Below are 25,621 nucleotides of genomic sequence, written 5' to 3'. Positions count from 1 at the left end.
ACCAAAAAGCTACCATGGGCTGCAATCAAAAAATTTATGCAAAAACATATTCGATTGATTTTTTTAACCCGATTGTTCCGATAAGAGCCCCCGATTCTAGCTCATTCTACCCGCCTGCCCCGAATTTTACTCTGAACCATAAAATCGGCCATTTTTTTAAATGGCATCGGGTCAATTTGGTTAACCTCGTAGTTTTGCACCGCACCGCCCCGGTTGATGAAGTGGCACCCCAATTCAGGCACGACAGACCTTTTTCGGGGCGGGTGGTTAACCCGATTAGAGCTAATCGGGGCCGATCGCAATGCAGGGTCAAGCCCGAGTCAGAGTCATAGATTACATGGTCTGATACACTGTCATAGATACATGGTACTCCTGGATTCCGGCGTCACTTTTCACGAACCAGTTTTTTTATCTCGGTCCCTCTGAAAATGCTGCACCAAGCAGAGGACTGAATGAACTAACAAGGGAGATAGAGTTTTCGAATACTAACACCAAGCGGAGGTCTAGAGAAATAGCGTTTCATGAGATCTCCGCATGGTGCACCACTTTCGGAGGGAGCGAGCCCCGTTGAGAAACCCTTCATACAGGAGGCATAACTGCGAGATCGCGCAACTCAGCATCCGCTACAGATCAACTGAGAGAAAAAAGCAGAAAGTAGTGTATATATTTTAGCTGTTTAACTTAAGTTAAAAATACCACATGACGTTTTTGAAAAAGTATGTCCGTGTTAAGCTACATTATGAAACAGAGAAGAAGGGGAGATGGGTAACTCCATGCTCAAAAACGTGGGCAGTTTTTTGGCAGTTTTTGGCTAACATTAGCGCCATCCTACGATTGGGAAAAACGTTTTTGTACATTCCCAGCCCCTTTTTGTAATCCTAGAAGCGTAATTTGGGCGCCATTTGTCAACTATTTCATGGTTCTTTATCAACGATAAAGAAAATAAAGGATTAAAATTAGTTAATGAATAAATCATCAACAAAATTAGTAAATAAAATAAAAACATGCAATAAGATCCACGTACTGCTTCTCCCAGACGCTAGATGGCGTCTATGATTCTTTAAATTTTTTTACCTATGGTCTTGCCCATCTCCTCTTCATCTCTGTTATGAAACAAAATTTCCTTTTTAGATTTCGTTTCTTCTTTGTTTTTTTGTTTTCTAAATTTGGGCAACCATGCCCTCATATTAGACCAATCGATTTAAGGAAAAGCACCACAAAAGATTTCATCTTTCAAAATCGATTTAAGTACAACGCATATGACAGAAAAATTTGAATAAGTTTAACCGAGTTTAACGGACCATAGCCTGCTCAAGTAACGTATATAATGTGTACATGAGGCAAAACACTTTAGTGTCTGGGGGTGATCTAATTTGATGAATGCTGATTTTTCGTTTTTGTTGCCGAATCGCTCGCGATCGTTCCCAAACTTACGGTATTTCATAATTTTATTTGACTTTTTAGTCAACATAAATTAATTTTGTTGAGTGAAACTCAATATCGCTTACCATTTGTAAACAGTCCCTGTAAATATCGGTAATATTTTTTAATAAAGCACATTGCATAGTCTAGAAACTTGTTTGGGTCCATGCTAGCACATAATTTGCAGTCTTTCGAAACTATAGTAGTCTAGGCTATTATTCACACTACTACTCTTATCAGAAGACGCTTGTGCAGTGTGGATGATGATGTTAGTTGTTAGCCTCTCGATTAGACGGTAAAAGAAATCTTCGGCCCTTTATGTCAAATTAAATATCTAAAACAAAACAAAAGATGTTCTGAAAAGAAATAAGGCGTAAAAATGTATAACCGCTTATGAACTAAATGTTTAACGTTTTCAAAGCGCTCAACGAAACAGATCAACACAATAATACTCTTTATACGACATGCATAGATGTGTTACCAATTTTTTATGCACACTGTGAATTTGAAGTCCCTGGTTAGTTTATGGTACATTTTTGTTGCTGATAAAAGTCCGATCTTCTTTTATGAAATTCCAGGCTCAAAGATGTGTGCTTCCTCACAGACGCGTGGCAAGTTTGATCGCATTTGCCCCAAGCAATTAACCTAGTTTGAACTCATTTATGTGAAGGATCATGAAGGACGAGGAAGTGTGGCCCAGAAGCCGACATTACTGTTTTCCAGCATTTTCCTGGCGTACAAAAAAACTCAGATTCCAATCATAGTCTACTGCAGCTACAGCATGTAGACTAATACATGACCATTGGGGAGTTGCATTTAACCTTATAACGGCTGGCAAATTTAATCGTTAATTTTATCGACAAATAAAAGTTAGCCCAGCCAGATGATTCATTTAAAATTTAGCCCAAATTTCACCGTTTCTTCTTGTGTAAGGACAGACAGCTACAAAATTTTAAAACATATAGACCTTTTGTTTTTTGTTTGTTTACGGTAGTCTATATACATAGTTGTAACTGGCCGATCGGTTGGAGGACGCAAAAGGTAGCAGCTGAATTATGATATCCATATCGGTGTCAATTTCCCAGCCGCGAAGGACCGTATATGTCTCGATCGCGATGCAGCAGCACTCAAATACTCCATGCCTGTTTAAACGTGACCCATTGGACGCGTCTTTGCTGAATGATCGACCTTTGCGTGGATCAGGTATGACCCGATTTGACCTCTTTTTGCACTGCCGTTCATTCGTCTCCTTCCTTATCGAGTTATTGTCGCGATCTCTTATAAAACTTCACTGAAAGGCGGAAATAATCTTATACAAGGAAGAAGAAGAGGCATAAATGAAATGTAGTAAGATGGGCCTTTATCTGTTGAATTTTCGAACCAGGTCAACATGCTGGAACCTTCCAGTTCTAGTTCCATACAAAATACGAGATGAATGGGAGTAAAAAGAGGTACTGTTAAGTACAGTCACCAATTGGAGATCTTAAACGGGATCTCAAAAGAAAGGAAACAAATCGATGGGCAAATAAAGAGAAAGAAACGAATATGAACACACAAAAAACAGTAAAGGATAAAAAAAAAAGGGAACTGGGTCATAAAGTAGGTCAGCTTAGGTCAGATACAGGGTACGATGTAGCCTACAAATCACTCGTGCCCATAATAACACGCTTATATTTCTTACTTCAAGTACTTCTTTGAATATTTGGTGTCTTGCTTAATTGTGTGCTATGTGTTAAAGTGTATTCTCTATTCGAAACTCGTATCAACGTCGATCAGAAAATCGGGGACTGTAATTACGTTTCAAGGAAAATGCAATAAGATAAAGGGCCATCGACTCTTGCATTCTTTTTTTCTTTCTTTTTTTTTTTTTTTTTTATTGATTTAGTATTTTATACGTTGGAGAAAAGAAGAAAGAAAAACGGCCAATGTTGAGGTCACCCACCGGTCAGCCGACGTCTTGCTGTCCGGAGCTGTAATTGAATTGTTTCCCACCTAGGCTTCATTAGATAGACATGTTAAAGAAAAGGAAGCACTATATACAGTTGCATAGATATAAAGCAAGTTTTATTTAGCAATAGCATTAATGTATACACTTGTCCGTAGAAAATCAATTCCAAATAGGGATGCCAAGGGGGGTTCAAAAAGCAAGTCAAGCGACTCGTTTTATATATAATGTATATACTGTATACGTACGAAGAAAACTGGATTTTGATCAAGTGACATTGATTAAATGTTTACTTAATTGAACTTTTATTTTGTTTTTCCACAGCAAAAAAAATTTGTTAACGAGTTATCTCGCGAAGAAGCCTAAAGGTAAGTGAATAATTATAGATGAAAAGTATCCTGTTCCCCACGTAAACATCAAATATGATTCATCAACGCAGCACATTTTCATGTAAAAACGCCTCTGATATCATCACATTGAAAATTCGTCTGAAAGAAAATTGCATAAGTTATAAAGGCACATTCGTGCACCACCCAAAAAAGACAAAACAACCAACAGTAGATATGAACAGCAGCTGGTGTCATGGTTTTTCGGCTGTTTGAGCATATGGAACGCTGTCTGTGTTTCGGTGTATACCTACACACACACACACACACACACACACACACACACACGTCTATATACAGTGGTCTTTTGTTGCTGGACTCGCTTCGCTCCTATATATACTGCGGATGCACCTCCTTCTGTACTTCTAGTGCCAAAAAACCGCACGACTTCCGCGTTGTGTTGCCGGCGTGCTGTCGTGACCGACAAATTTATACTCCTCTTTTCTGTCGTTTATACTGCTTTCTGGTGGTGCTCTCTTGGCTTCGTATACTTTGTGTTTTCGCAGCCACGCAACAGCTCGAGGAAAGGGGATGATGATTGAGAAGGGAAGAGCGTGATAGTGAAAACGAACGGCTATAGCTATAAGGTGGGTTGATATTATACTGGAGGACCTGGACATATGTTTGAGCCGTTCAGGTGAGCGAGCGGGCGGTCACCATTAGCCATCGTGGAAAGAAGAATTGTATTTTCTCGGGGCCAGCAGCTATGGTATAGCCACAGCTCCCAAACGCATACACACACACACACACATACACATAGTACATTCAGACATAGGCATTCAGTCACACAAGAAAAGATAAAAAAAAAAAAAAGAAGAAAGAAGAAGAAAAGAAGGGGGGGTCACTGTCGGTCATTCACCTCCGTGCCGCTCTTGAATATATCTATATACGTGTATGCGTATATAGACATAAACTGAGGTTCCCTGTTCTCAACACACACACACACACATCCCTTTATCGAGCCTTGCTCTTATTATTATATATCCCTGTTGTAACTATAGTGGGTACATATAATAACAAGAATAGCCTCCAACTGCCCTGCATTTTGTGATATCAGCACCGCAAAACACAAGATTATCTCTCGCTTCATTTATTTATTTATTTATTTTTTTTTTTTTCATACAATTATTTTTAATTTTGAGGAGATTTTTGTTGTTGTTTTGTTCACCTGCCACGTAGCTGGGAGGTTTCTAAACTTTGCATCAATCATTCTTATGGAATCCAGCTAGATGTCGCCTAACATTGCTAAAGCGGTTAAAACCACAACGTGGAGGATTTCAGTCGCAAAAACCTTTTGAAATCCAAATTCAGACAAGAGCATTTTAATAAAATTTCAATTTTTTTGTTTTTTTTTTGTTTATTAATTTTTATTATTATTATTTATTTATTTCATTTTATTTTTTTTGCTCTTCCCTTCTTCAGTAAATTTCCTCCCTCCCTGCGTGTACTGTAAATCTGTTTATATACACGCATTTATCATCGTGGTAGGTTGGGGATGGGGGGGGGGAACAGATTCCGGACGACATATGTGTCGGCAGCATTTCCTCCGCAAAGTCGCCGACCACTTATAATTCTCCCCTGAACATGCACAGCGTCTCCGACAAAAACAGCTGAGGTATGTAGCTAGTAGTCTACATTGTACAGTGCGTTACATTCATACACGTAGGACTTGAACTGCAACTCTCTGGGAGATGTGATAATTATTAGCTCGTCCGTCCTTGTTTGTTCCCTTGTTTTAATTTATTTCTTTATTTTTAAATATTTTTTTTTTTTTTTTTTGTTTAAAGTTGTTTTCGACGGCTGTAGTTGATGTTGTTTGGCGTTGTATAAATGTAAAGGAAAACAGCAATCCGGTGACCGGTTAAACCAGCTAGGATAGACGGTTTTAATTTTAATTCAAATTTATTTTGCTCTATCTCTTTCTATTTTTCTTTTATTTGCATTTTTTGGGGGGGTTTGTCTTTGCTTTAATATTATTTTTTGCCTGTTTCTTCCTTTATTAGAGTCCGCTTAGTTAACATTGGCAATTACTTTTCACATGACGTTGTCTGTTGTTTTTCATTGACCATTCCTTCAGCTTGGTTAGTAACAAATAAAAGAACTTCGAAAGCAAATTAAAAAACAAAAAAAAAAAAACGAGTCAAGCAAATGCAGCAATTGCCAACAAATGGACGGCATCAGTGTTATTGGCTCTCTTTTTTGCCCCCTGCAGGCTGTTGTGTGTGCTCAGCGTACAGAGACGTGCTGTCGGCTAACGCTTCGTCTCTTGTTCTGGTTCTCTTCTCCATAACATTATCGAGTTGTCTTTATACGTCGGGTATTTTTTATTTTTTTAATTTTTATTGTTATTTTCTTTTTTTTTCAGTAGGTTACTGCCGGTCTTTGGCCTTGCCCTGCTCACCGTGCCGCAGCGAGTCCAACAAAACATTGACGTCATCGGTGACGTACCGGTACCGCCCTATTTTCTCCTCCTTCGCCATCAATCCCGCCTTCTTCTTAAAGTTGGCAAATTGCCACGTTTAAAACCGACACAGCAGCGTTTTACTAGCGAACGCGGGTTTAAACTATACTCGTCGTTTATAACGCTGCGGCTGAAGTGAAGCGGGCGAACGAGCCAGATGACCCGAATCGAGTTGCTCGTTTCATCTTCAAATATACCGGGTACTGACACGTACTGTACGTACTGTAGCCTGTATAGATATAGCTACAGTATATACTACATGTTACCTGTCTTTCACGCTATCGTTAGTGTGGGGTTTAAGGCGATTCGCTTTGAGATGGCACCCATTTCAATATTAGCTGACGGCGTGAGCACAGTTCATTGAACCCCCGGCAATTCTGCAGTATATAGTCAACGATGTTGCCAGTTTGAGTCACTCTAGCATCTATGCTAATTGGTTTCGACCGTTCGTCGTTATTGACGTTCCAAAGTGTGTTCATTTTAGCCACCCAAACAGTTTCCCTGTCTATAGCCTCATCGTATTTGTGTCTTGCTATCGAATGAATGATGTTATTCGTGGAGGAATAGAAGATAAGCATTTGATTTGGCTTATTTTATGGAACTCGATCGTATGACGGATCACGACGCTGGCGTGGTGTCCGAACGGCACGAAGGAGACCGCGAATTGTTTGTGATTTATTTATTGTTTCAGCTATGGACGACGTAATTTCCGCGTTTACTTCCCGGACCTGGCGATTGAGTCCTTTTTTTTTTTGTCCCTGTTTTATTTTTCCCAAGGCTTTTATTATAATTGAATAAATCAGAAACTTGTTCATCAAATTGACTGTTTACTTGAGCTGCCCTATAGCCATCTTTAGCCTGTTTTCGAATCAGGTGAATGTCAATATCATAACATATTTTGTGTTGGCGATCGTATGGAACAATCGGAAACCCTGGAATTGGCACCGATTCATTGGAAAACGAAAGAAATGAAAAGACCAGAGGTACTTGGATATCGTGATATCGCTTTGCATATATTTTTTACTTTTATTCATTTTTTCTTTTTTTTTTCATTGTCTTATTTGTTACCCAACAGGTTTCAGGGCTACATGGTACATGAGTACGACTCTCGTGGCTATTTTTGCCGTCTTCTTCCGTACAACGTAAATCTCCATACCTCAGATGCGGCTGGTGAAGTGAGAGCCGCACGCATACATATACACACGCATTATAGGAATCTTGGCATGGGACGCAATCGTCGAATTACTAACCCTGATCTTCGTTTAAATTTAAATATAAATAGAAAAATAATAAATTCTCTCTGTCTCTGTGTTCTTATTACTTTTTTTTTTTTTTGTTTTTTTTTTTTTATTATTTAGAATTTAATATTTTCTTTTACTTGTTTTGTTTTTCTGTTCTCGATTTCTTCTTAAATGTTTTTTTTTTTTTTTTTTTTTTCCTTCGTTGCATATTTAATAATTAATTCTTTTGGGAAGGAGCAATTCTTTCGAATTGCTTTCGACCTGCCCCGGAAATAGGTTATATTCACATATAAAGACATCCGTATTCGCTAGATGTCACTGTCTTTCCCTCCTGAAACAAAAACAAAACAAAAACCTTCCGCTCCCCCGTCTGCACAAAACCGTCTCTACCTTAGTTATTATCACGTTTAGAAGCCATTACGTCGCTAAATAAAATAAATCCAATAAATCTCAAGAAGGGTCTAAAAAAAAAATTACGGAAAAAAAAAATGGATAGAAAGACCAAAATGTGCTGAACTACCGATGAAAAAAAAAAAAAATAATGAAATGATATTCAGAAATAATGATGCAGGTGATTTGCCTTCCGGTAAGTTGGAAGGTTCACTCATCCTGCAGCTGGATGGCGAAGCGTTTGGATAGTTTTTGCCAGAAGCGGATCATGTCCATGCGGACGAGGCGATGGACGGGGGTTGGGCACGTGCTGTACTCGGCGTCGCATTGGTCGACGGAGCCGAAACGAGCGCCTTTCTTATCGGCCCAGACGTAGGTGAAGAACTTCTTCAGGGCCGGATGGTAGCGCTGCTGGTTGATGGGTTTCGCTGCCGCTGGCTTATTGCTGCGCTCGAAGAGTCTGCGGAACAGACTGGACAGCGGCTGATACGCATCCGGCTGCCGGCTGGCGTAGCAGAGCAGCTTCCAGCGACAGTGTATGTTATCGATGCGCATCAGCGTGAAGTAAGCTTCCAATCGCGACAGCAAAGGTCCGTAATGCGACTCGAACTTGTAGTCAGAAGAGTCCGGATTGTAGCCGGAATGGACGATCTTGGCCGGCTTGCCGTTTGGCTTGTCGACGATCATGTTAGTTTCATCCAGTTCTCCGTCCAAAAGATGCTTCCTCCCTGATCGACTGGATCGACCTCGATAGTAAGTCGGATAACGGTGGGCGAGTGTAGGCAACAGGAAGCTGACCGGCACCCAGACGACCAACACTGCACGGGTAGGAAAGAGAAATAAACGATTTTGGTGAGAAAATAATAGTTGTATAGGCTAAACATTCTGCGGATCGTGTGATCAGAGACAATTATTTGTTTAATGCGATGTAGGCTAGCATTATTGTTTGAAGCGTTTTGTTTCGTTTCATTTTTGAAATGAATGATTGAGTTGTTAAGGCCTATACGCAGTGTGAATGATAAGTAGGCTAGTCGCTAAATAGTTTTTCAGTGTCTACACGAATTTCTGTAGGAAAGACAACAAAAAAAAAACTGAATTCCTTTGCAGTTTGTGCTGTGTTTTCTGTCATTGACAACGCCCAAACCTTCGCATTATTTTCGAAACACTTAGAGGGGCAAAAAATTGAGAAAAATGAGAGACACCGGACCGGTTTTCGGAAATAGTTATTTTCTTTTTCTTTTTCCATGTGATTTTGACCCTTGATTTCCATCTTATTGCTCTTGTGGTGCATTCATTTACAAAGTGTTAAAATTAAGCGTGTGTAAGGTGCCAAACACCACCAGATCACACACAACGATTCGTCCGAAAATCCAAAGACAACGATTGAATAAAGCAGCGATTGACAGTAGCCATCAAAGTGGAACGCTAAAAGGTCCAGCCATGACGTGAATTCCGGAGAAATTGCATAAAAAGCCGAGAGACATTGAGGGTCTTTAAAGAAAGGCAAAAAGAACAACAACAACAAAAAAGTAGCTGTCTCGACAAGATCACGTTCAATAACGAAACCCCAATCACGGCTGGCATTTGCCATTGCCGTTGTGTCTTTATAATTGTAACCTATACTATACGCTTAATTTGGGCTTCTTTCACTACGTCTAGCGTGTGTTTTTCTGATATTTTTGGGGGTTTTTTTTTTTGTTTTGTTTTGTTGGTTTTTCTGGCTGGTGGGTTGGCTTTAGTGGTCGTGCGTTGCCTACATCGTTTTAACGCATTTCTTGTTTCATATTAAGTAGGTCACGAATGATGACATCAGCATTTGGCACTGATCAGCCCCAGATCCGAGAATGTTCAACGTATCAATGACAACACGAAAGGCTACAGTGAGGCTTACTGCGAAAGTGACTGGAACAAAAAACAAAAAAGTGCAGCGCATATCTATACTGTGCGTACTATGCTATAGTGAAAAGTAAGGCCGACTTTGACAACAGTTGGAGAAGAAAAATTTGAAGCAAACAAAACATGGAATCGAGAGCGATTCCTAGAAATTGCACGAAGGAAAATTACGAAATGAATAGTCTATATACTACTTTGGGTTAGCGACGTAGAACACGTGAGTGTTCGAATATAGCTAAAGGAGGGCCATGTGTTCCGTGAAAGTTGAAACGTGCGCGCCTCAGTGCCTTTCACTTTGGCCATTTTCGATTTTCAATCTCGGTCAAGTAATTTGATGATGATAAATGGTGGCTTTTCCTTTTCTCTCTTTCTCTCTCTCACACGCAAACACACGCACATTTTTGTGCGTGTGTCGATTTTCAATGTTCGACTATTTCAATTTGCTTATCACGAATTTAAAAGGACGTGGGCGCTTGTTCAAACAAAGCTCTTTAATGCTGTAAAGGTGCTGACGCAATGATGTATGCAACAACTATATGCATTTACGGAAGCGAAACTATTTTGCCAAATGTTTCTTTCTTTTTTTTGTTTTTGTTTACCAATGGAATAAATCATAGAGTCAAATCTACCTTTAATAGGATGACGAAAATCAAATAATCAAAATGGAAAGAAAAGAAAAAAAAGGGGGAAACTTACATCCGCGGAAGAATCCACCCCGGTTGATAGAGAGTAGACGGGACGTGGCGGCATTTGATTCTAGCCGCTCTTTCCGCTCTTCGGCAGCCCGTAGCAAAGCGTTGAGCCTGACCAGAGCCGTGGGAAGACGGTAGTCGTCTGCTTGACCAACTCGTTCTTCTCGTTCTTCGAGTTCACCTTCGTCCGCTTCGGCATTGACTTGATTGTCTCGCTCGTCCATTGGTTCACCATCCAAACTGTTGGCGCTGACGTTGGTGCCACCGCTCGCAATCAGGACGGCCAGGTGCTGCGTCAGTCGGTCGGCTCCCAGTTCCTGCGTTCCGATGCGGATGGCGTCGGCCGGAATCGAGTAGCCATCCTCGGCCTGCGTCACCGCGAAGCACAGACCAAAAAAGGCCAACAAGACCAACGCCGGTGGTAGGAACGTTCGTCTGCGCCACCGATAGTCACAGGCTGGCGTCCGCCAAACGCGAGCATTCCGCATCGTTTTCTTTGGCGCCTTTGTTGTTCTTCTTCTTCGTGTTCTTGTTCTTGTTTCCGTTTACTCTTCAATCGTCACGTTTCAGTAGAGGCCGGTTGGATCGAGCGGGACATTCGTTTGGACCATTGTATTCTGCATTCTGCCTGTCTGTAAGTGGCGTGTCTCTCTGTGTGTCTCTGTGTGTCTCTGTGTGTGGTACTTGGTGTATCAAACGCGCACCGCAATGGGGGGAGGGAGGGAGGGAGAGGCAAGGAGACGGAAGTGAGCCTTGTTGCGGGGATCGAGATCACTCTTTTTCAGTAAAGACCGGTGGGATCTAGTTTCGGAGACATTTTTTTGAGGGATCAATCAAAATCAACTAATTTCAAATTGAGCGCCTTTTTTGTTTTTGTTTTTTTTGTTTTGTTTCTTTCCAAAAATTGAAAAGATTCGATGAACAAAATTTGGATTTTTACTTTGGTGGGAGAGAAGGAGGGGGGGAAATAAAATGGGAGTGTACGAGGATCAATCAGCCGACGAGAAGTGGCAATGCGAAAAGGAGAGGAGAAACGGATGTTCGGTGGTTACTATACCAAAACAAGAGAGGGAGAGAGAGAGAGAGAGAGAAATGTCTCGTAGGTGTTTCTCGTACGGAGCCAAGTGGCTGAATGTACTGTGACAGCCACCAACGTGCCCAGGTATATAGCTAGGCGATTGTCGACTGCTGGGGGTGGGGGGACCGGTGTACGATCCGTCAGCGCCGAGTGCGGATGAGTTGAGCAGCTTGGGCGGAGCCAATCGACCAGAGAGGCGGAGCTCAAAGTGAACGAAAAGAAAGAGAGAGAGAGAGAAAAAGGAGGAAGGAGGCACTTGCAAACGGTCCTCTGTTTAGTGTGTGAATGTTATATGCAGCAAGTCTTATACTTTATATACATTAAGTTCATCACTCGCTCTGTCGATCGTCTTCAGATGGCCGATGAGACGAACGTGTTGGGCGTTCGGCTTCCAAGTCACGCTGTTCTTCCGTGACGTCATCGTTGTACAGACCAGGAGAAAGAGATTCAAAGCGTCATTTATTTATCTTTTTTTTTTCAGATTTAGGTAGTAACTTAGAGGAAGATGCAGCTGTTATTTCGTGTTCTAAATTTAGCCTGGCGTTCAATCGCCTTTTTTTTCTTTTTTTTTTTTAAATATAATTTCAAATTTTCTATCGGTTTAAGAAATGATTCATTTATGTTTTTTTTCTCTTCCGCATCTGGTCGTCCGTTCTCAATCGGCTAATAAACAAACTTATGTCGCTGTTTGGAAGAAAAGGAGAAAAAAAAGGAGCACAAGTCTGCAATGTTTAGTGCAAGAGAAAGGTGGACCAATAAAAGACGTTGATATAGTACAGGAGAATTATTTCCGCATATCACTGGACCTTCTAGCATCAGGTACATAAGAAATGAACCGAGCATATAATCGAACTGGCGGATTATTATTTTTATTTATTTTATTTTTTTTTTAAGGGGTGGGGGCTATATTACAGCTAAGGAAAAAAAAAAACAACAATAAAAAGATTGAGCCGTTGGAGCGGTTTCTTGATTATAAAAACGAGGCGGTGAAAGAGAATGAGAAAAACAATCAAACGAAAGAAAAAAGAAAAAAAAGAAAAAAACCCAAGTACAGTAAAGTTTTCGGTTCACGGCGCTATGGGATGGTCCCGTTATGGGCCGTCCGGTCGACTGGTGGTGCTATATTATATTGTCTTGATGTTTATACCGTCCCCTTCGCACCAGTCTAAACCCACCATCCTATGCCGTATTATGGCTACATCGAAAGACATTCTGTGCACTGTCTACAGCAACAACCTTCGGCCATCAACGGTTTTAATTGACAGCCTCTTCTCTCTCTCGATAGTTGTCCCGTTTTTCGTCTACACAATTTCTATGTTTTATTCGATTTTTTCAAAAAATATCCCATCTAGAAAGAAATAGTGCGTGTTGTAGGCGGATAGAAAATAGCAACAGCACGGAGGACCGACGGAGGATAAATGGGAATAAAATAAAAATAAATAAGTAGCGCATGGAGGACATTTCGCGGAAGCCGGATGACCAACATTTTTCTTTCTTGTTTTTTCCTTTTTCCTATACTTTAAATGCGTATAGGTCTAAATATAATCAAGTGACTTGTCTGATGCGTCAGCAGGAGAAAATGGATCGAACCATATATGCGTATAGATTATAGGTTAAATGCATCATATTGTCGTACCTGGTTCGTATGTCGTATCGCAGACTATGTGCAGGGGGAATGTCACGGTCAACGAGTTTGCGCCAGTCATCAGCCAATCAGTTGCAGCCAATCAAAATGCTGCTATTTCATATTGGACATGAATCGTTTGGAAAATGTGAGGGGCGCATGTTAATTTGCTGCCGGTTTGTCCAGTCTCGACCTCACCCAACCTCTTTCGCATGTTATAGTTTACACTGTTTAATTTACATACACGCACGTATATTTCGTATATACTATATAGATTGATCGAATATCGTTTTAGTTGATTGGTTCGTGATGATCAGTTCGATGTCTATTGAAATAGGCAAATTGGATAGTCCAACCGGAGTTGCCGCGTCTCACGCAGTCCGCCACGTTTTCAACCGAAAAAAGAAATAGAAATAAAAAAGAAAAAAAAAAGCCAAGAGCATTTTCATTTTGTTGATGTTGTTATTATGGAAAGCCAAAGACATTGATCGGCTGTCTATTCGATTGCGCTTCCTTGTCGGTGAGGCTGCAACTGCTGCCGGCCCGCCAGAACCGGTGTCAGCGATCGGCCAGCGAACTTGATTCTCTGTCTCTAATAACAAGTGACTTGTTGCTATATAATAACACTGCGCATCGCATAAACAGCCACAAGCCATTACGGAACCCATTGAACTCTTTCCATTTGATTTCTTACCCCCTTGGCTTCGCTAAATCATCGCAAGGATATAAGGAAAGCTTCGATTTTCAATGAATTCTTTATGCTTTTGAAGTCATCTGTCTGCTCGATTTCTCGTTCGTTTATACCGGTCGAAGTTCTTGTTACAAGATGAAAGTCTGGTGGTTTTATTTTATTTTATTTTTTTATTTGGAAAAAATAGAAGAAGAGAAGAGAGAGGAGCAGAGAATTAAGTAAGCGTGAAATTGTTGGTATATCACACGAATTTCACGTCAAATGAAAGCTGAATTCGTGATCGCTTTTATATATAGCTCTATACAGTTCAATATCGACTCTCGGTGTATTGACCCCTCACTGACAACCGGGAGCTATTGCTACCAATAGGGTTTGAGTATTTGATTTGATTCGACTTTTTTGCGGGACACGCGGATGGATGGAGCTGTCAGACTGACGGGAGAGCGGGTGAATTTGAAAAGAAGGTGAATATAGGAGAGACGGGCGTCATTGGTGACATCACAGACTTCACAGCAGATGCACTGCAGATGTCGAACGCTGACAAGCAAAATGCAATAAGGCCGTTCTTGTTTTGATTGTCGTTTCGATCATTCTGTTCTCGTTTGTTTTCTTCTTCTCTTTGATTTGATTCATTCAGCCCCTTCCTTTTTTGCTTCGTTCTCCTTTCATTTGATCTGCACACACGGATGCTTTCAGCGCCCGCACCGAATCCGCCCTCCATCCATCCACAAATTAACCAAGAAGAAGAAGAAGAAGGAGAAAAAGGCCATTCCTTCTTTTCTTTCTTCTTTTTTATCTCTCTCTCTCTCTCTTTCTCTCTTTCCATCACTCGTGGGTCCTCCTTCCTTCCTTCTTCTTCTCCCTGATGGCGGCACCGAAAACCCTGGGTACACAGCAGACGGGTTCACTGGGGCAATGCCCGGCAAAAAAAAAAAGGAAGAAGAAGTTTTGGACACCGTCACTGCCTTTTTTTTTCTTCTTTTCTTTCTATACATCAAACCCAGCAGTTCGTTCGACAGACGATTTTTTTTTTCTTTTTCCGTACTTGATTGTCGACTCTGATGACACGATTGCCAGTTATTCACCTCGAAATTATCGGATCAATTGTCATACATACGGGTTCGAAGGGTTGTTTTTGTTTCTTTGGCTTTTTTTTAACTTGCTAATTTAACATACATTGACTTGTGGCGCTCCACTGATTGCGAATCAAATTTTTTTTTTAAACAAAAAAATGGACGAATGTGGAATAGACCGATCCCGAATCGGACTGATTAAAGACACTAAGAATAAATCAAGTGATTGTTCAATTATATATTTGGCCGTGTTTGAAGCGGCAAAGCACAGAACGCGCATCCAACATCTCGAGAGAAAAAGAACAAAAAAAAAAAATAAACACAGAAAAAACAAAAAGCCAAAAGAAAAAGTTACAGGAAAAAAATGGTAGGGCGGTGGAAAGAGTTGAATGAATGTTCTCTGGGCGAAGCGAACGTGCCAAAGTATAACGCGGAAGTGGATGCTCTGCGATAGAGCCTTAGACTTCTGCCGCTTCGTTCGCTCGCTTCAGGTCAATGGCGCCCATTTTCTTGTCCTATCCTTTTCCTTCTTTTTGTAGTTTCGTTCCTCTTCGTTCCTCTCTATCCGTACGACTGAAAATCGTTTTTCTTTTTTTCTACAACAGCCTAGCTAGGCAGCAGAGCAACAGAAGCAGCCGGCAGCTTGTTGCGTGCATCAGGGTACTTTTTTCTTTTTCTTTTTCTTTTTTATTATTTTTCCTTTTTTCCTTTTTAGCTCCTTCAGTCGGTTACATTCGTTCATTCGCCGCGTGAGGCTTGCGGCTATCCCGGGACGTTGCGCTTGTTTTCTGTAGGTCACAGTCGTGATGCAATTTTCGCTTTGCCGTCTACTTTTGTGCTGTTTTTTTTTCTTTCTTTCTTTCTTGTTTCTTATTAGTTTTTTTTTTTTTTTTCTTTTTCATTTCTTTCTTTCTTTCCCCATAACTATTACCCCGTTTCTTTTTCCTTATATACGTACGTATATTTTTTTCTTTCTCGTTCTTATATATTTCGGTGTCGACCGCAATGCTCTTTTCTCTTGGAAGCGCACGACGAGAAAACCCATGGCCACCCGGAGTTCTCAAAAAGCCACATACGCACACAATTCGATTCGATATCGGAAAAAATAAATAAATAAATGAAATAAAATAAATAAATAAATAAAAATGTCACATATACGTACGCGTGTATGCTGTTGTTCTATCGTGTGTTTATACAGTACTCTCTACATGAAATGTATATTATGTACTGTATTATACTATAAAAGAAAAAGAAAACAAAAACAGAAAAACAAGGTAACATTTCCGCGTGCTGGAGTGCTATATAAGAAAGCCACTGTCATTGGCGCAAAAAAGAAAAAGAAAAAAGCACAGGCGTTCATTTAGATTGTATATACACATTGCCATCGAGGTCAGATGACGTAACTATACATACATTCGAATTATCCGCCAATGATAATGAGCTCGCAAAGTCATCCCGGCGTCATTTTAACGTCGGGTATATAGAGGACATTTAAATTTTTAAGTAACGAAAAAAAAAAATAAAAACGAACGAAAAAAAAGGACCTCATGTCGGTTTTATGTCGCGAAAGTTTTCGCAATATCGGCGGCAAATGTGTGCCAGTAGGTTGTCCTCGTATCTACTTGCGTATATAATGCACACATTCAATTATAGTTGCTGGTCTGTTTGGTATATGCCCAACCGTGGCACGCCATTGCGCCGTACGTCTAGCTAACCCTTTCCTGTGTTCCAGTAAACTATCTGCCTTTGGTCTGCACATTCCAAATGAGTCACGTTTACTCCGTCTACCTCTTTCGACAGACCAAGCGCACCCATTTGGCAAGTGTCGCAATGCGAAAGAAAGTCTGGCCAGTCCGTGTTTCTCTGTTTAACAGGAGCAATGCGACCATTTTAGGCAATCAAGATGAAGAGCATTTTTTGTTTTTTTGTATCGGTTTAGCCTCATTTTGGTTTTTTTTTTTTTTTTGTAATCTGGAAAACCAAAATTGGGAAATGGACGACCGAATGTGTGACGTCAAATGACGTAGGCCACTTGCTCCACTCCGCCTTGTGGGGTTCTTTTCAATTGATTATGATTATGAATTTCGTTTCTTTTTATTATACCCATCTGCACGTCTGTATGAATGAGGAAAGAGCGAGTGACACTTTCTCTTCGAAAGGGTCGAAGACCTCCGCATTGAGGGGGGGGACTGGGGTCGCCATCCGAGGCGGATACAAATCGTCCGTGTTGCTTGTTCTCCATTGCGTTCTTCTCAGCGAGGGGTTCTCTTCTCTTTTCTTTTTCTTATCCAAGACGTAGACGTCATAAACTACATAAGTTAAAGATAAGAAAGTTGAGCATTTTTCTTTCTTTCTTTCTCATCTCATTTCGCAAAGAATTCTTCAATAGACGGGTCTTTTTTTTTATTTTCCTGGATGATACGGACGATGTGCCGTCAGTTTGGAAGAACAACGAGAGGCACAAAGCAGTGCGTAACGATCGGTCAAATGAAACAAATTACTTCCGAATGGACACGTGATCGATAGTCCATTGCCGTGAGTTGGTTAAGAAGGATGAGTATCTTTAGTTGAGATTGACCTGAACGAGGACGGACCATAGTAGTGGAATCAAGGGAGAAAATGAGAATCAAAAGAAAAGACGCCCAGGAGAAAATGATAATAAACGACGGCCAGCGGTTACAAGGTGAACTCCCACCGGTTCTGACTTTGCCCAGTCTTATACGACAGTGTTATTTCTTCTCTTTTGATCCCCTTGTTCTTATCATGCTTCTTTTTTTTCTTTCTTTTTTTTTTCTTCTCCTTTTATAGTTGTCGAAGAAGAAGAGCGAGAAGGGCGGAGAGAACGATATACAATAAGAAAGAAAAAAAGGGAAAAAAAAAAAGTACGATCGCATATGTCTAGTGAAGAAAGAGGCAGCCAGGAAGAAGAAAGAAAGAAAGAAAAAATAAATTAAAAAAAAAAGGAAAAGGTAAAAAAATTGTGGCAATGACCGACTGTGACCCCCACGTGCGAACGCCTCCAGCGAACTAGGACGTACCTTCCTTTTTATTTTTTTCTTACGTATTCCCATTTCTTCTTCGTTTCTCGTGCGTGTGTAGATTCTTTAAACTTTTGTCCTTTTTTTTCTGGTTTTTCTTATTGGCATTTGGTTAATAAGCTTGGCATTCACTCAGTGCTTTATTGACTTGGCTATGTAATGGCCGGCCTTTGCGATTCTTTTGACTTGGAAGAAATAAAGGAATTATACATGCAAACAACGCGACTCGGTCAGGTGTCAAATGAATCACGTTCCTTATTTTTCGTGAAAAAATAAAAAAAAAAGTGCAATACTATACTTCGTTCCAGCCTTTTCCTGATTGTCAAGACCCCGGAAATGGATTTGACCTTTGCCGTGTGTGTGAAGGCCTACACACACACACCTTTGTATGGCTATATATATACATATACAAGAACAACTCTATATATGAAAATGGAATACGAACTTTGTTTAACACTAAGATATGTGCATCGAAGATGTGGAGGTTCGTTCGTCCTTTGAAGATTGAAAATGAAAGAAAGAAAGGAAAGCCTTTTGTTGAACTCTGATTGTCTTCTTCTTGTGTGTCATGTCTTTCACCGCCCATAGTGTCTGTGCATCTCGCCGCCAAATGCCACAATGTGTCGAACGCCCGCTGCTCTTATTTCCCTATCACCCGCTTTTTGATGTGTATACACCAATTGCACACGTAGATCCTTCCTATATACATAAATCTACTGTACATATTCTCTTCGTCCCCAAAATGAAAGTGTCTTTTCTCTCTTTCTTTGTGTGTGTGTGTGTGTGTTCGGTGTGCCCATGGGATCGACAAAGATCGGTGGTGCTTTATACAAAGATAGCACTGTTTAAAATTCCTTCTTTCTATTTAAAAAAAAATTCGGTTGAAGCCGAGGGAAAGGTTGAAACCTTTTATGCGTGTACATCTATATAGCGAGAAAGCAAAGAGAAAATGTCCAATGTTCATGTCGAGGAAATGAAAGTGAAATGGAGACAATCACTTGGTCGCCTCTTCTTCGTCCCTCTCTTTTATTTTTCTTTTAATTCTTTCTCGGATTTCACCTTGTCCTTATCTCCATTGCAACTCCACGCTAGTAACGGTGCCTCAAGACTAAAAGCGAGCAGCATATGTCTACATACGTGGAAATGAAGAAGAAGAAGAAGAAGAAAAAAAAAAAAATGTCATCAAATGCAGTCAGAATGACTCTCCCCCAATCCTCCCCCCTCCATCTTCACCCCCTCTTTTTTATTTTTAATCTTTCCATATTTCTTGAGTTTGGGTTCACCTATACATGTACACGTACATATATTTATATAGAGTGAAATGGGGCTGCTCTCTATATAGTTTTTTATTTTTATTTTTTATTTTTTAATTTAAAAACTACCTACTATTCTTATTCTAACCTCGTGCATGTGATTGTTCTCATGTCTTTCTCTTTTCTTTTTTTTTATAGCCGTTTGCTCCTGTCTGTGTGTTCCGTCTAGTTTTCACTTTCTCGCTTTCCAGCAGTTCAACCATTTCTCAGGTTGGATTTAATGTTGGGGGGGGCTGTTGGTATACTGTAAAAAAAGAAAGAAACAAATTAAAAGTAAAGTAAAACGAATTAATGGCTTTGAAAAGAAAGACAAATGGAAAACAAGAACAATGGAATACAAATGAAACATGTCTTTTTTTTAAGCTATAGAATAATTATCGATGCAAAAAAAAAAGGAAGAAGAAATATTAAAAAAAAAAAATAGCCAAAATGCCAACAAAAGGAGAAAGAAAAAATGGAATAAGGAAGGAAGAAAAGAGAAAGAATGAAATGAAAAAAAAAAAAAAAAAAAAAGACGTGGAGAAAATACCTGACATTGTTATCCGGGAGTCCTCACAGTTTTCCCCGTGCATACACACACACACACACACACATACACACCAAGCAGCAGCAGCAGCAATACATCGGTTACACATACACCTACCTATATGTTGAAGTATTTCAGAACCCCAGAGGTGAATGACCGACACAACGAGTCCCTTTTTTTTTTTTATTCTTCCACGGTCTCGTTCTTCTTTTATTTTCCTCAACTCCCCCCCTCTCAGTCCCCGCTTCCCTCAACTGCCTCTCCCCCAAAACGAAATCCATATCTTTACATTTATTAGATTTATATCGTACACGTCTACACACAACACAGTGTATAACGTCATACAATTTGATTGACTCGCATTTAAGTTCTATTTTTATTTTTATTGAATTAATTATTTATGAAATCGGTCCATGCTCAGGTTGCTCCCACTCTACTTCATAATTGGCATCTACAATTCCAATTGGTTTCGTCTTCTTCTTTATCTATTTTTTTTTTTTTTTTCTCCAACTGACCTCCGTCCCCTCGGTAATCACACCTGCTGTGTTGAGACAAAAAAACAAAAAAACAAAAAACTTGGGCGATTGACCTCTCGTTCCAAAGCCTCTCACCGTTACCCCTCTATATATACGTTTCATCCGTGTGGCCCCTCTCGTCTCCCGTTGGAGTCTAGCAAGTCATTTTCTGTGTGTGTGTGTGTGTATGTGTGTGTTGGTTACCTCTTCGTCTGGTCTATAAGGTGAAGCTTGGGGTTAGGAGAATCGGCGGGATGAACGTATGTCCCCCCCACAATCGAACCCAACACGCCCATAACAAGCAAATGGTATCCCATCCTGTTTTGTTTTCCGCCTTCTTGTTCTCTTTGGCGTCACCCATACAATGTTTGGGCAAACTAAATGAGCATTATTTGTCATTTGTTGGAGGGTTTGCGGCGGCAGATGGAGGCTGGTCAGTTCGACGGCGAAAAGCAATTTCGTCAAGACCGCGGTGGTGGTTGTCGTGATGAAGGAAAAAGGAAACACAAAATATTAAAAGAGTAGAGGAGAAGAAAGAAAGAAAAAAAATATATAAATAAAAATAAAGGAAGAAAATGGATCGTCAGATTGACCAGGGCGCGGAAATGTATAGACAAAAAACAGAAAAAAAAAAAAAAACAACAGCCGCGTTGCCTGAGTTCATTCAACTCGCGCCCGTTAACTGTAGAAAAGAACAATAAGGTGGTCCCCTCTTTTTGAAATGATTAGCTGGATACCTTAAAGGAGGTGCAATACATTTCGTTAGACGTTTAAAGAGTGTAACTTGAATTTGAGTTCGACGGTCTTTATCTCGAATTTTCTCTTGTCGATGTCGATATTTGCATATACAGTTTGTTCGTTTATGATTTGCCACAGGTATAGTATACGTCAAGTCGGTCTATTTGCTCGTGTTGTTACATTCTGTTTCATTCACCCTGTCGGATGAACGCGTGCAAAACTAATGACCACAATGGAATAAGTCAACGCCAACAGCAGAGAAGCGGATGCGCATGCAGCAGGAAAAAGATAAAGAGAGAAAAGAAAAAATGATAATAGAGAATCCCCATTCAGATCGGATCGGATCTGCTGGTTCGTGTGTATTTTATATGCCCTGTGCGCGTGTGTATATACCCCAACACTTGTAGAACGGCCAGGGTGAATGACCGACCCAGAACTTGACGCGCTTTTATTTATTCATTTATTCTAGGCTAGTTTATTTGGTTTTTCTTTTTTCGTTTTCTTTTTTTCCTTTTTTTCCCTCTTTTAAAAAAATATTTATATACATTTTATTATGTATTTCACCAGTTCCGTCCAATTACACTTGAACGAAATTTCACTACTATTAGTAGACCTTTCCATTCTGTTTAATTTGCGACAACAGCCCCCCCCCTTTCCCCAATTCGTGAAATTAAGGTCATTTTGTTCAGCTAAATAAAGTATTGAAGAAAGACTTCCACCAATAAAAAAAATATATATAATAAATGCGTAAAGAACTAAAAAAAAAAAAAAAGATCCCTTGCAAATTGCAGTGTTGTGGCCGTGACTTGTAGTCAAACTTATTTCTAGGCCACGGATGTCTCTTTTTTGATTATTCTGCCTTTGAGACCTGACTTGTAGCCTATTGTTTACCTTTAAAAATGCATGCACCTTAGGGTAAAAGACATGCACACATAAACCAACACCCTTTTTGTGAGGTAGGTTGGTCTAACCGGTTATAAACAAATAAATAAACAGATAGTACACGATGTTTGGATACGAAAAAAAAAACAAAAAAAAGTTTATAATTTGTACGGAAAACATTTAGCAAAGCGATGAGAAGAAAAAGAAAGCGTGCCGTCGCATTAGGTTCGCGGATGGTACGAATAAATTCTTTGGTGTTATTGGCTCGCATCGTAAAAGAAGAAAACGGCACGAAATTTTACTATAGGCTATATAGGTATATATATATTTTTCGACTGTAATCAAAATAAAAAGAGGAGAGACTGTATAGATAGTTGGGCGACTGAGGTACAAACAGGCAATTCGTTTTCAGCGAGGCGAATTTTTACGACACGTCGCACTTTAATTGAACCGAATGCGTTTTAAGTGTGTGGCCAGAAGAGGCTTTACCTGTTGGAATGGGTCCCATGTTGTTTATTTTTATCTCTATTTCCGGGTTTTTTAGGCGGAGTGGCGTGGAGAAAAATGCTGCCAGGTGAAATCACTGGAATTCGGGATTTGCTTTCAAGATTGGAAGATGATGTCGTGTATTCCTTGGCCGATACTGCTACAAAAAGAGCCCTAGCTTTCACTTCAGTCAATGGTAGCTTTTTGTAACCCAACCAAATCTTAATTCGGCAGCGCCAAAATCAATAACGTTCAGTGTTTTTGTTATTGACCGATCTACAGATGCCATAGACGCAATTGTTTTGCATTCCGAATCAGCCAATTGGCTTCTGAATCGCAAAAAAATGACAAGGGCCATCCTGTTTGAATACCTAAATTCAAGACGAGTATCCATCAATGGACAAGCTGAGAAATCTACCATTGTCTCTAGAATTTTAGAGCTATGGGCCACAGAAGAATCTGAAAAAAGTACAGTTGCTGTAACATCAACAACTTCTTTGGAAGAGGTTCAAGATTCTCCACCAACAACAACACCACCAACAACACCGGAAATGGGTCTGAAATTCACTCAATGGTTTTACGAAATACTTTTAGCAGTTCACAAGCAATCCCCCACAGTATCAAAACTTTCTGAACAGTTCTGGAAGGATGTGAGACTTAAAATCACATTCAATTCCCCTGGTGTCACAAACAACCAGGAAGCTGTAGGCTCAGATGAGGTAATAGTGCCATGCCCACATTTTATTCCATTACAGATAACTATAGTAATTAACTTATTCTGTTTTTGAATTATTATTTTTAAATTTGGTTTTCAATTATAGGCCTCACATCTACTACAAATATTGTTGTGTCAACATGGGTTTCTTCTTAACCCAAACCTTAGTCCAAATGGGGTTAAAGAAAGAAAAGATCCACATGGAATGGTCATAATTGGTGTCTGTGGAACAGCACACCAATATGAAAATTGCAGTGGGATTTTTGAACAAGTTTTTGGGCTGTTGCAAGATCCTCACGTCGACTTCCATTGGCGAATAAAGTGGTCAGAACTGAGGATCACCCAAGCTGCTGTTAATCGTTTGCCGTGCGTCAGTGATTTGCCTGAACTACAAGCCATTTGTGATGATTCCATGAGATGATAAAAGTATCTTGACTGCCCTGTATATTCCATTAAGTGAAAGTTTCGCCCGTCTTACTTCTGTACAACTAAATCGAAAGCCTTTTTTCCCCACAGGATTAATAATAATTTGTTCTCCTAAAAATGAATGTCTCTCTTAATTCTGCTTTTTAAATGGAAAAAATTGCAACCACAGACCCAAAGTGCCAACCGATGCTGAAGCTGCCAAGCGAATCGCCAACTGCAATTGCGGAAGTAAATTCTAGAGGAAAGTTGTTGATAGAGCTTTACGACACGTAGAGTGAAAACAACTCTGAAATAATTTAAAATAAAGTATTTTATTGTACTTCCGCCTACAGGAAAAATCAATCGCGAGATAGGATGCTGTGTTAGCGCACTCCAACATCTATAGGTATAACTAGAAACAGCTATCTATATAATGGAATAATAATTGATCCAGAAATTTAAGCTCCAAAAGCTTTCAACATGGGACCGTAGCAATGAACCTTTGGGATTCATGCTCATGTACTCTACGCATTATATGTCATTAAAACATATATTCCAATTCAGAATCGGGTACCATATCGAAACGGTTGACGAGGTTCAGTATCTGACTTGATATCGGTTGAACCATTGAAAGCCGAAACGAGGTATTTATTTAATTCATTGTCTGTTCGACCTTTTGAAGTTGTAACAAACTTTAATCTTCTGATAAACCGTGGGTAGGACTCGGCCTCGTGTCCAATGGGTAGGCATTGGGCAATACGCATAGGTCTTCTTGTCTTAAGAATTGGATCCGGTTGGTAACAGTTCTTCAGGGGTGCGTCCAGTGGCAAGTCAGACGAATTCAGATTTTCCATTAGGCCCTGTACAAAGTGTATTACAAGCTGATTACCGCCAGGAGGCTGCTGAGAAAAAGTATATAGCGTTTCTAGTGCATTTTTGTTATTTAGACGAATCAAGATTTGTCTGATTTGCCACTTGTTGCGTCCCAGATTTTGTGCCCTTTACCTACCCGGGTTTCACGTGGGCATGAAATGCTAGCCAGGGCTCGGCCCCGATTGGCGCCGATTGGGTAAGCCGATCTGACTCACGGTAAAAATGGCCGTGCTGATGCAATCTATTCCGATCCTTTTGTAACAGACCGGTTCGGTTTGGTCTTCCGGCGCGAACTGGTACGATCTGCCACCGTATTGAAAAAGTTGCAGTTAACTTTTTATAGGTATGCATTAAGCAATTTTACATTTTCATAAAATTGCATACATTTGAATATGAAATTTTAATATCCTTCGCCTACTTTTATCACTAGTAGATAGCGTTCTGCCCCGATTAGCTCTAATCGGGTTAACCGCCCCGCCCCCAAAAAAGACATTCGGGACTGAATCGGGGTGCCACTTCGTCAACCAGGGCGGGCCGGGGCTAATATACGGGGTTACCTCAATTGCCCTGACGCCATTTTAAAAGATGGCCGCTGTTACGGTTTTGGGGTGAAAATCGGGGCAATCGGGTAAAAAATGCATCGATTATGTTTTTGCATAAATCGATTGATTACAATCGGGGTAGCAGCCCCAATTACGTAACCCGATTGAACCCAGATTGGATTCGGGGCGAAAATTTCATACATTCTTTTTTTTTTCTTGTCTTCCAAAGTGAACAATGTGTTACAAGAAATTTGAACAATAATCAAGTTTGTAGGTAGAAAACGGGGTAGAGGACAGGGTAAATGGGGAAGAAAGTGGTGTGACCAGTTCTTGGAACCGGGAAGGCTAATGAAACTGTCTAGGAACTGGGTTCTTTTTTTGTCCGGACCCAGTTTAGATCTGTTTACCTATGGGTTAAAAAACGAAAGATCTATGGAAAAACCAAATTGACCCGAGAAATCCTCCAAAATAGCTACGTGGGGCCGATTCCTAAACAAGCCCTACCCACCCAGCACCCACTTGTTGCACATCGTTTCCAGAAAAACGTGTTCGGAAGTTTTGCTGTTAATGACTAATAAAAAAACTGTTGGATTGCAGCTTACTGGCCCAAGAAGACGTCATACCAGCTATTGCCAGACATATGAGAAAATGCATAATTGATACACGCAACATAAAAGATTTTGTAGTTCATT

General features: G+C 40.2%; 2 protein-coding genes and 4 long non-coding RNA genes across 6 annotated transcripts; 5 read left to right on the top strand and 1 right to left on the bottom strand.

Moving 5' to 3' along the window:
- Nucleotides 1–4,136: 4,136 nt before the first annotated feature.
- Nucleotides 4,137–7,363, top strand: LOC123471524. Its single transcript, XR_006646191.1, has 2 exons — nt 4,137–5,368; nt 6,119–7,363. It is a non-coding gene; the product is annotated as an uncharacterized LOC123471524 (long non-coding RNA).
- On the bottom strand, nt 7,207–11,558 carry LOC116921954. Its single transcript, XM_045173042.1, has 2 exons — nt 10,435–11,558; nt 7,207–8,663 (listed from the first exon to the last, which is right to left on the bottom strand). The coding sequence occupies exons 1-2, from the start codon at nt 10,916–10,918 to the stop codon at nt 8,056–8,058; spliced, it is 1,092 nt and encodes a 363-aa protein (XP_045028977.1). The 5' UTR covers nt 10,919–11,558; the 3' UTR covers nt 7,207–8,055.
- Nucleotides 11,559–11,694: 136 nt separating this feature from the next.
- Nucleotides 11,695–12,637, top strand: LOC123471525. The gene is made up of 2 exons (XR_006646192.1): nt 11,695–12,327; nt 12,403–12,637. It is a non-coding gene; the product is annotated as an uncharacterized LOC123471525 (long non-coding RNA).
- Nucleotides 12,638–14,582: 1,945 nt separating this feature from the next.
- Nucleotides 14,583–16,422, top strand: LOC123471493. The gene is made up of 3 exons (XR_006646010.1): nt 14,583–15,556; nt 15,612–15,686; nt 15,922–16,422. It is a non-coding gene; the product is annotated as an uncharacterized LOC123471493 (long non-coding RNA).
- Nucleotides 16,423–17,334: 912 nt separating this feature from the next.
- On the top strand, nt 17,335–19,535 carry LOC123471494. The gene is made up of 2 exons (XR_006646011.1): nt 17,335–17,579; nt 17,705–19,535. It is a non-coding gene; the product is annotated as an uncharacterized LOC123471494 (long non-coding RNA).
- A 2,880-nt stretch (nt 19,536–22,415) lies between these two features.
- LOC116921011 (uncharacterized protein C3orf38 homolog) lies at nt 22,416–23,653 on the top strand. Its single transcript, XM_032927204.2, has 3 exons — nt 22,416–22,590; nt 22,677–23,113; nt 23,216–23,653. The coding sequence occupies exons 1-3, from the start codon at nt 22,473–22,475 to the stop codon at nt 23,528–23,530; spliced, it is 870 nt and encodes a 289-aa protein (XP_032783095.1). The 5' UTR covers nt 22,416–22,472; the 3' UTR covers nt 23,531–23,653.
- Nucleotides 23,654–25,621: the final 1,968 nt, after the last annotated feature.

This window comes from Daphnia magna, linkage group LG4 (genome assembly GCF_020631705.1).
Source record: "Daphnia magna isolate NIES linkage group LG4, ASM2063170v1.1, whole genome shotgun sequence".
NCBI classification, from domain to species: Eukaryota; Metazoa; Arthropoda; class Branchiopoda; order Diplostraca; family Daphniidae; genus Daphnia; species Daphnia magna.
Note: the sequence above shows the minus strand (reverse complement) of the source record. Positions and strands in the feature narration are given on the sequence as shown.

Excerpts from the sequence above, each read along its gene's own strand:
- LOC116921011 (XM_032927204.2), top strand. The coding sequence starts at position 22,473 with ATGCTGCCAGGTGAAATCACTGGAATTCGGGATTTGCTTTCAAGATTG. Across the intron at positions 22,591-22,676 it reads AGCTTTCACTTCAGTCAATG|ATGCCATAGACGCAATTGTT; the intron begins GTAGCTTTTTGT and ends ACCGATCTACAG. Across the intron at positions 23,114-23,215 it reads AAGCTGTAGGCTCAGATGAG|GCCTCACATCTACTACAAAT; the intron begins GTAATAGTGCCA and ends TTTCAATTATAG.
- LOC116921954 (XM_045173042.1), bottom strand. The coding sequence starts at position 10,918 with ATGCGGAATGCTCGCGTTTGGCGGACGCCAGCCTGTGACTATCGGTGG. Across the intron at positions 8,664-10,434 it reads GGGTGGATTCTTCCGCGGAT|TGTTGGTCGTCTGGGTGCCG; the intron begins GTAAGTTTCCCC and ends CTACCCGTGCAG.